The sequence below is a fragment of the Saccoglossus kowalevskii genome, chromosome 13, assembly GCF_978046115.1.
Source record: "Saccoglossus kowalevskii chromosome 13, keSacKowa6.1, whole genome shotgun sequence".
In the NCBI taxonomy this organism is placed as follows: domain Eukaryota; kingdom Metazoa; phylum Hemichordata; class Enteropneusta; family Harrimaniidae; genus Saccoglossus; species Saccoglossus kowalevskii.
The window spans coordinates 29,509,818-29,520,916 of NC_140653.1; the positions used below are offsets into that span (position 1 = coordinate 29,509,818).

At 34.9% G+C, this 11,099-nt stretch overlaps 1 protein-coding gene across 2 annotated transcripts; it reads right to left on the reverse strand.

Moving 5' to 3' along the window:
* Positions 1 to 1,782: 1,782 nt before the first annotated feature.
* LOC100368255 (arylsulfatase B-like) lies at positions 1,783 to 11,099 on the reverse strand. Of its 2 annotated transcripts, XM_002730784.3 has the most exons (16): positions 10,970 to 11,099; positions 10,141 to 10,159; positions 9,083 to 9,233; positions 8,793 to 8,844; positions 8,518 to 8,621; positions 7,855 to 7,970; positions 7,024 to 7,091; positions 6,715 to 6,816; positions 5,057 to 5,120; positions 4,173 to 4,270; positions 3,762 to 3,898; positions 3,588 to 3,652; positions 3,377 to 3,494; positions 2,954 to 3,024; positions 2,749 to 2,856; positions 1,783 to 2,151 (listed from the first exon to the last, which is right to left on the reverse strand). In XM_002730784.3, the coding sequence occupies exons 1-16, from the start codon at positions 11,021 to 11,023 to the stop codon at positions 1,979 to 1,981; spliced, it is 1,500 nt and encodes a 499-aa protein (XP_002730830.1). In that variant the 5' UTR covers positions 11,024 to 11,099; the 3' UTR covers positions 1,783 to 1,978. The 2 variants fall into 2 exon arrangements, with proteins under 2 accessions (XP_002730830.1, XP_085362905.1); XM_085506779.1 differs by lacking the exons at positions 9,083 to 9,233; positions 10,141 to 10,159; positions 10,970 to 11,099 and adding an exon at positions 8,969 to 9,009.

An 11,099-nucleotide genomic window follows, 5' to 3' on the forward strand; every position in this document is an offset into this window, starting at 1 on the left:
CCTGACAGGTATTTTAATTAGTTAATTAGGAAACCAAGATGACCTCCCTTGTCCACAAAAATATATATTTTCGGAAAGCTTATTGTATGAATTTTAAAATTTTGTTAGTATTTTTTTATGGTCACTGTAGTTTGAAATATGCACAAAAATGTGCTTTTTTGGGGTAAAAAGTGATTTAAAAAAATTAGCTCCTAAACTATGCTTTTGTTCCCTGTCAAAATTAGTTTATGGGTACATCTATTTACTGTGAAGAAAATGCCGTCTTGAAAACTGTCTACCAGTTGCCAATTTTGCAGGGCAGCCGCCCAAATTTCACTACTTCAAGTTTATGCATATATTAACACCCAGGCTAGTTGTCTGTACGATTGCTGTAACACTGTTCAACCAAAAGCAATACCCCAACGGCGTTTTGAAGATAAACACATTGTCAATCATTTGTGAAAATTTCAAAACAAAAGATCAAAGCGTCTAGGAGCTATTTTTTTTAAAGTTCTGGGATGTGCACTAAAAAGAAGCTGAGATAATTGCTAATTTGCATAACAATTCACTCAGTAAGAAGTTTGCTAATGCTCAAAATTAAAATGGCTATTATCGTTTTGTTTTTAGTTAAATGTAGTGCATAATATGGAGATCCCGTCATTTCTTTTTTTTCACCATATTTCTTTTTTATTATTTATGTACAGCCTTGCTAAATCTTGCTAAGCATTCAAAAGAGAGAATCTATCTATATTTTTAAATCGTTTTTTGAGTATGTTCCACTATTCACAATTCTACAAAATTTTAACAGTCTATAGCCAAGACTGTTTGAATGATAAAAAGCAAAATAAAATTCACTCCCAAGTGCTCACGAACCTGCATCTCTACCTTAATACATAACACGCGAACACAAGTTCAAAAATAGAACACCAAAATTTGCTCATGCGCAGTTTTGAATATAGTGTCTTTTGAATTAAATTCATTGCTGGAAGAATATCATAACTACATTATATTTCTCCTTCTATTCATATAAAATGTCATATATATGCCAATTAGTGGTTCGTTTTGATGACATTTTCATGATGTTTTCGCAATTTTGTGTCTTAAAATGTAACTTCAGCCGAGACAAACGGCTATAACCTTAATATGTAACAATTCTCTGTAACACGGTGATCATAACTATTGTATCCTGTTCCCGCAATGAACTACCAAGCAGCACAATGTGTGTTTCCTTCTTAACAATGGACGTTTATTTGATGCCTATGTATACTAGAATGTACCCATGTTAATCACCCCAAGCCAAAAAGAAACAAGTTAATTGATTAGTGATAAAGCGTTCTATGTGATGTAGGAACGGTTGTTCCCAATGATGAGAAAATGTGCATACTTTCCTTTCCCTGTTGTCGTCACCTGCGCACGCGCGAAAATTGAGTTTTAAGCGACGATAACAAAGCACACTAAAAACGCAAAGGTTCATGGGAGGACGCTTGTTTGTAAATAACAACATACTATGGCTGTCTGCGCACTCGCAGGTGACGACTCCCCCGCTTTAATATGCTGCGCTCTCGTTTTATATTTATTATGACAACTCCCGCCAACTAAATATTCTACTAGTATGTCATAATTTTGGTCCTCATGTTTATATCGTTTACTTATAATCTTATCAAACTAAATAATGTATGGCTTTAAATAAGGGATTACGGTAACATAATAAATGAAATTATTTTCCGAGTACATCTTCATATTCGTATCTATCCCACTACCTCACCATATAATTATGTTTGATTTGAAACACTGGGAAAAAGGTTGCATTAGTTTGGTTTATTTTGTTCGTATATATGTGACGGCGGCAGTGCTTGTCATGATGACTCACATCGAACGATGTAAATTGACAGATTACTAGTGTTGCATCGAATATGTCAAAATAGGTAGTAAAAATTACGTATACATATCTTCAATAGTTAACACTGTGATGTGATAGGTTTAGTAGTGTGAGTAGCAACTAACACCATCCAGGCGACCAAACGCCGCAATAATTCGCGGCATCACCGGCTAGCTCTGTTGTTTGGTTTACGGGCGGAATTAGTAGTTTACGATGTTCATCCAGTCGATCACGTAAATTCTGTACTATATCGGGATGTTGATCGGCAATGTTGTTTTTTTCCGATGGGTCAACTGATTGAAAATGAGAAAGTATATTGTTAGATAATTCAACTGTTATTCATTGGGTACTCAAACATTTTCACCCTTCACACAAACTTCCGGTTTTCGATGGGTGTAATCCCGAATCGGTTAAAATTATTTTCCATGTGGAAATATCTTAAGGGCTATCAAAGGTCAACGTCATTGTCATTTGTGTTGTGTAACATTGCAAAGAAAACAATCGCACTTTAAAGTGACGGTACTAGAATGTTAAAACATGTCGTAAATTGAAGTTATAGCTTTTCACATTGTTTAAATGAAGTATAATCTATGTAACTGGCATTTTGTTTACAATCATAAGAATATCAGTATGTTGAATAAATCTTCACATCATTTTATAATAATGACGAAAATGGTACTATTCTGTGTCACCATGAGCGGATTTAGAATACACACACCCGTTCGGGTCACCTGTGATAATAACATTTGCTGAATTTTCACATAGATGTAGAAATATTTCGCCATAGAAAAATAAATTTCTCAAATTACACGTGTTAAAATGCGAGTTGGTGCGCTATAATCGTCGTGAATGCCAATACTACGTAACAAGGTAAATTACACCATTCTTACCTACGACATTGAACAAGTATTCCACGTTCAATGGGGGCGGTGCGTTTGCTTCTTGATCTGTACTTGGCAACCCGCTTGCTGGGGGGTCACCATAATTGTACCAACCATCTGAAATGAACATTGGTATGCGTATGATACTGTGGTTCTCATCTTTCTACAATTTGGATCCGATAAAATTTCAATCGTGTATTTAATATATATTTACCTGTTAAACTGATATCGCGATATGGATACAATAAATCCGGATGTCCTGTAATCAGTTTATAGTCTCCGATCCTAAAAACATACCAACAATAATTCATGATGAGATTATATTCAACATGTGTGATGCATTCTACCACACATTCGTGGGACGTGGATAACATACTAAAATAGAGCATTGTGTCGCAGGACATAGACACAATTGTAGAATAAATAAAATAAATAATTACGCAAATGCAAATTTCAGCAGGAAATACTGCTTCTCGCTACCTCAATTCAATTGAAATTTAAAGTTAAAGTAATTGGTAGTAAACTTGCTAACAACCTAAATCTAATGTCATTCACGTACTTACCAAGATAGTAATTTAATATTTTATTTTTGAAATGTTAAATTGCCACATACATTCATAAATATATCAGTTCTTACCTGATAGCAGCACCGGGGGATATCGGATCATCATCTATATTATAGACGTGTTCTTCCCTTGGTGATTTTTTACCTTTTGAGAATGTGTCCCACATATTCATTCCATCAAGTTCACACACTGTTAATATAATACAAAACAGATTATAGAATATTAAAGCGGCGAAATATCGTACTTTAAAAAATTACGAAACATATTCTATTAACAACGTACTAGAACCAGATTCAGCGCCTGCCAATGCAAGTATCGTTCTATGCAAATCAACCAAGTTCCATAACCTGAAATAGAAACACGTGTAAAATGAATCGAGTTTAACAGGGGAAGTCCAAACACTTTTAGGTATTTCAAAATAACAATACAAGAATTTCATCACCACCATTAACTCACTCATTATTTACATATCCAGTCTCCCGCAACATACTCCCATGGATAAGTGATGGAACTCGAGTGGCGCCCTCAAACAGCGTACCAGCAATACCCCGGAATGGGTAGTTAGACCCGGCTTGAGATGCTAACGCTCCATTCTGCGTAAATAAACACAAACAAACAAGAATAGAATAGAATAGAATAGAATAGAATAGAATAGAATAGAATAGAATAGAATAGAATAGAATAGAATAGAATAGAATAGAATAGAATAGAATAGAATAGATCAAAATTGAGTCTTAAATTTTCAAATTAATCACCAATAATAGAAAATTAGTTTGAATGGAAATTGGCCATGTGAGCTACAAACAAGGCCAATATGAATCTAAATTCTCCGATTTGAATATTTAGAAATTTGCGAAACACACTTACGTCACCAATGAACATCAATACCGTATCGTCCCACATTTCACGTGCCTTCAACGCATCTACCACACGACCAATTACATGGTCCATCAAAGATAACTTTCCTGAAAAAGTGAGAAAAATAATATGTTTTGCCGTTTTGTGCATTTTAACGAGACGAGAAATCATTATTACAATCGGTCAGTGGATGGATCTCTGCAATACTCAATAAAAGTGATGAAATATAGTAGGAAGGAAACTGTCCATGGTGACATTGTAAGCCTGTAAGTAGGCCATTGAGAAGAGATGTTTAGTTTATTGTGGGGGTCATATGACTTGTCTTAATTTTTAACACATGCATACCCTGAGTATCTCCAGTGTGACGTAATACAGGACAGATCGATATCGCAATAATTCGACTTTTATCACTCCGAGGATTCGCTTGTTTCGACTGTGGAAATATGCATGAGATTGAGATATAAAATATTTAAAGGGCGGTGGTCTTCGCGCCACGCATGCGCGAGATATGGGTCTCATATGAACAAAGATGGCGATATTGACTGTTGCACAGACCAACAAGTACAACCTGAGACATTACCTACTGGGTAATTTCTTTGGTTAATGTATCGAAAAAGTCACAGACGGTAATTATTGCACGTCGCGCCACGATCGAAACTCATATTCTTGATTTTCATTAGACGAGAGCATTGAACAATTGTGTTGGCGCGACTACGACCACCACCCTTTAATCACACGATATTTTAACGTCAGCAGTGAGTACCGCCGGATTAGCATCAAATCTTGCATACGACCCAGACTGGTACAGCTAGGTGGTTCTGATAAGTGTAGGGGTTTTGATAGTGTAGTGCCCCTAGATAAAACTAAGTGTATATGCCACTCGCATTACATACCATAAAATTTCCTGGTTCGTTCATCTTCAATATCGCAATACAACGCTTCAAATGTATCTGGGATCTGAGGAAAACCAAACATTCAGAGAAAAGTGAGTATATACATACGGAATAATAACAATAGATGTGCGCACATATATTATGTCACTGGTGGAAGTAAAAATGACAATAAACACAACAGCACTGACACCAAAAACACTGAATGTTTCGAACTTGACTTTTAACATTGATATTATTTTCATCAATTATCGAGTAGCTAATCATTTATAATTAACAAAAAAAGTTGTAGGCGCAAGTAATCTCATTTAACCAGAATTGCCAATCGGGGTCTCATTGATAGCTCTTTATTTAATCGCAAAACTGATTCGTTCGGTGTTTTTTCAAACCAACCTATTATGTCGTTTTTTAGTTTGAAACTGCGAGAGTTAGCGAAATTACTTTCTATGATATTTTTTTGATTCAGTGAATTGGTTCTAATTATTATGCGCCACCTGGAGGCTAAATGGCTGAAAACTATTGTAAGCACTATTACACTCTCATAAAATCTTTCGATGAGCTAATTTCTCTGACCCGGACGTTTTGGTTTGTGGCGAAGAGCTATTGTTTAGATTCCGTTACTAAATGTTAGCCAGAAATGTCCGTTGACGCACCACGAGCTGAGATAGCAATGCGGGATTTTAACACTGTCAGTATTGACAGACGGACCCATACTCATACATATCTGCAGTAAGGAGATTCTAACAGGGGTAAATGTGGGGTGGGGTGGCTTTGTCAGTTCAGCCCAGCCCTCGAAGTTACACAAAACCTTGAATATATGTCGTAGTTCAGGATCAATTTCTTAACCCTAACTTTTCTGTAGAAAACCCGTAATTTTAACATTCATTTCAAAAACAGTGTATGGAAATTAAAAGTGCTTTAACTTTTAATATGTTAACAATGTTTATAGTGATAAGTCAAAGTTTGTGGGGAGGGGGAGCATCTATCTATCTGTTTCAGATCGCCTTTATCTGAATCCATACACAACAATACATTCGATAGGAAGTCAAAGCATCAGATTATCCATAACTTGATTTGCAATTCATTTATTCCATACATCATTACATCCAGTAACAGTTGTGACCTACGCTAATAAGCAGTCTAGGAGGAAATGTACATTCGGAATGATATTCATCCCCAGTAGTATTCACAAAGGTATTTCAGATATTGGTGCCTGCATTGCAAAAATTAGAGATACACAACAGTCCTTGCCTGGATGATCGGGTGTTCAAGCATGCAGACATATAACTATTACTACGAGCAGAATCCCTAATCAGCGTGGAAAAATCAACAATAGTACAAATGCAGTGCCTAAACCTTTTAGAAGTTATAGAGGTCCAGGGTCTATGGCGGATAGCATTGGAGTGTCGTTTGGATTGGATTGGGAAATGTGGTTAAGGGACAACTTGATCCTTGCTTCTTGCTCATATTAGTTTTTGGTGACCGACTAATCAATAATTTGGGAAGATAAGTAAATTTTTCTATTTTCTGTTAAAAGCTACACTTGTGAGTTGTCACCTTGTTATTATTTAAGAAAATTGTCTTTAACTTGATATAATAATAGATGGAATTATATATATCTTATCATTGAACTAGTTTAACCCATTGAATAATTTAGTTACCTCTAGATGCTTTGCAGGGATGTCCATTGTAAACTGAAGAAATAGTGGATGTTTATTGTAATGTCCATTTATTATATGCTCTGCTCTCTCTGCAAGCATTAACTTAGTAAGAAAAAAAAATACAATTAATATATAATATTTGACGATTTATTAATACATTGCTTTTCACCACATTTACATAATTTTATCGTGACATCTTCTTACTCATCTTCTCGTTAAAATAAATTAACCAGATTCGTTTACGAATCAAATATTCAAAGAACCAAAGAAAAGGAAAATTATGGTTATAAAACTATTAACTGTACTTACTGTCAGATATTCATCACTTTTTGGTACCACTCCGATGTTGTCACGGAAATCATACCCTTCTGATGGCGCTAGAAAAAGAAAACATAAAGATGGGTTAACTGAACCTCTGAATAAAAACCATCTAGTGCTTCTCGGCCAATCAGAATGCTCTATGACATGCTTACGGATCACGTGACATCAAAAATGAAACACTAACCAAGTTTCACTAGTACTGTGCTGATGAGAAACCACAAAAGCTGGGTAAAAACCAAAAGCTCACACTATAGGTAATGTGTCTGACACGTACACCGCCCATTGGGCTGGAACATGACGTCGATCCTTAGTCTTTGGACTGTATGATTTTTTTCAATTAGATCATTATGCAGACAAATATGATAAATATCAACTTTCATGCACACACTTGCACTGCGTTCATGCATTGCGTAATCAACGTTCTAGAATTATTTAAGTATATTTCTTTTCTTTTTTTTGTAAAATAGTTTCATGATCCCCTTTCTCATTACGAATTTCGTAACTGTGTTGTTGATTTGACTAAATGCCTTCAAAACTTTGCGAATTGACACAAAATGTACATTTATGGATGGTTTGGACGGGTTTTGAGTCAGAAAAGTCCCACGTATTCTTCTGATAAAATACCCTGAGGTCTGGATGATTTATGAGGGCCTTATCCTATTCTAAAAGCTTCATGCCGGGTGACCACCAGCATAAATTTATTGAAACACACTAACAAATGTGAAGAGCATTCGTGGTACGGAGAAGCATTGCCACGCTCTATATTCTCTCTGTTTGGGTAGTAAAGTTTACATCAGTTGATTTACATTCCCTACTTACATAATACTCCATTCATTTTATCATAGTGGCCGACTCCCAATGTCCATAGACCATAGTGCGAGTCAAAGCCACGACTGGTTGGTAGATACTCTTCCTTACAGAACCCTAAGTGCCATCTATAAATAAAAACCACCAGCGTTTAATTTTGTTATTTATTAACACTATTGGTTGTATGTTGGCGATATACACCGTCGTTGCGTGTGGTCAATAGTGCATGTTAGAGCAGCAGCAACACGCAACGAAAGTTCTGGGGTCGCCCTATTTAGTATTTTGAGTCATGTTATTGTTTTTTAGTGGTCCAGACCGACATTTCATAAAACTGATGGGCGGAATGTTCGAAAATTATAATGTTAACTGATGCAATTTCGATTGAGGATTTGGTTTTGAGGCCATAATGTTTCATTGAAAAAACAAAAACAAGTATGTCTGTTTCGCATAGTATCTTTTGATTATATGAGTTTAGGTTATCTGACAAATGGTTATGTATCATTGAGCCACTAATATGGAAGAAACTTTGTTGGTCACGTGACTTTTACTCACGCGAGGTTTACTAAACAAATCTCATTGGGGCGAATGTAAATTCATGTTCTAGTACAACATTCAATTGTTTTTTAAACTAAAATATAAACTCAACCTAATGAATATTTTTTCCGGTCTACTTACTTCCCAACCATATGAGTAAAATACCCAACTTCTTTCAGTTTTTCTGGTAATAGCTTGAATTCCAATGGAACTCCACTAGGATGGAGGTTGAAGATCATTTGATGCTGTTAATAAACATAAACAAAACATTTCTGATTTTATTTTTTAACTAATTTGAGTAATTGATTTTAAATAATTTTAAGAATTAATTTTAAAACCATTTATAGAAAAAATAACCCAATGCTATCACTCAGGCTGGTGCCAGGATGAGTTCCCATAGTAACAATAGTTCTTACCTGATTTCCTGTTCTAAACGGATACATTCCCGTCATCATAGCAGCTCTTGATCTGAAGAATATGATATAAATATATTTAGTATAATAATTCATATATATAGTATACTGCAAATACAGAGAAATATGAGTTATTATAAATTATATTATAAATTTGAGTTTATTTGCACGGGATTTACAGTTCAAGCAAGGCACTGGAATACATGCTATCATATAGATACACATCTTGGTATTGAACTTAGCTGAATAAATTCTAACTACATTCCATTCACAGTAACGATATTATCACTTACGGTGTACATGTAGGATGTGTATATGATTGGTTGAATATGACGCCATCAGCGGCGAGTTTACTCAAGACGGGCATCTTGATATCCGGGTTGTGCCATTCCACGTCATTCCACCCAAGGTCATCCACGAATATTAGAACAATGTGCGGTTGTTCTGATAAACAAAAAATGAATTTAATTTAAAGGAGTGACATTAAAACAAGAAGCAACTTGTATATAGTATGAATGGACGACCATAAACGGCACACATGTGGAATTTTTTTCTGCCATATATTTTCCATAACCTAATCTCAAATAATGCCTTGAAACACATAGCTCCATCCTATATTTCCGAAAATATATACATTGCTATAGTGATATGGCTAATAAGTGTCGTCCAAACGTCCACTAATTATAAATATGTTTCTATTTCTCATGGCAACCTTGATATAAAAATAGGAGTTTTAATAGACAAAACAAAATAAGACATACATACACTTTAGAGGGCAATACAAATATTTTATTATTCAAATGTCTGTCCCTCTCCCATTTACAGAAATGCAGTATCCGATCCTGGAGTATAAACACCAGAATGTAACCGATATAATTACAGGTATATTCCGAACATACACAAACAGGTACATGGCCCTCTAATTATTCTTAATAATGTAGTTCCCGCCCTTTTCTTGTGTGTTTACTGTAATCAGCATTATGTAGTCACACGTGATCCCACTTTGCATATGACCTTGTATAACAATAAGCAGTATATTAAAGTACACAGAACTTAATCAACCTTGAAATCTAATCATATCTCATTGGGAACATATATATATATAATTTGGAAAGCTACCTTCCTATTGAAATATAATGCTAAACTTTAGCCTTTTACTTGTTGAGGTAGGGATTCACTTGTACGACTGTATTCAATGAAATGACGTCACTTTCCAAGTAAATACAACACACGATGAACAGTCAACACATACATACAGCATTGCATGCAACTTCTATCCGTGCTCTGTTCATGCTGGCGCAGATAACAAAGGATATCAATATTTCTTAAATTTGAAAAAAAAAATGCTTACCTGCTTTAGCAATACATGGCTGTAATATAAAATAAATCAAAATGTATGTTAAAAGTTACAAATCCAACATCGTTTTATTACATGGCTAACTATAGTAATATATTCTCCACCGATTCAAGGAGTCTTAACATGTCAAATTTCAAATGTATCGTGGAAAACACAATCATAATATATGTTTTTGTATTTTCGTTTGGTTTGCTATTCACTTTTATGCAATGTAAGTATTTTCAGAAAATCCTTTGTGTCTGAATAATGCAATCTTGGGAAACAGTTCGGAGGCCAACCTATAACCTGCCTTCGGTACGCCGGTCACAAACTGATGATTGTAGTTAATTTGTTAATACCGACAGCTAATGTGATCCTTCTATTTGCGTGACAGAAAGTCATATTTGGCAATTGTAGAAAACGTAATTTGCAATGTTATAGTTTTGTTTTCACCGATTTCTAAAAATTTCTGAAACGAGATGAAAACTAGGATTATGTTTTGTAATATTTTATTCAAATATTGCCAACAAGTGATTGACTATGACTGAACAACATTTTGACATTGCGCAAGTTAATTCACATAATGTCACTATATTAGATAATCAGACAAATGGATCTTGCAAACGAGATATACATTTTGTTATAATACTGGGCACATACAATCAACTGAACAATACTGTTGTCCCAATACATAAATTGCATGCCAGGTAGAAAGCATACACTGAGTTGAACTGACTGCGTGACATGAAAAAAAAACATATTTGTCCCAATTAATTAGTGTAGAGTAAACATACAAACAAACAAGACATTTGTCGTGTTTTTAAAGTTCACGTTTGTTGCTTACCTTGCTAATGTATGGCAGTGCCAGAACAACAAATACGAAATAAAGACAATACATTATGACTGCTCCAAGCTGTTTATCAATCCCATCGTATTTGTACTAAATATATATATATACTCATCGGTGCCGTGTG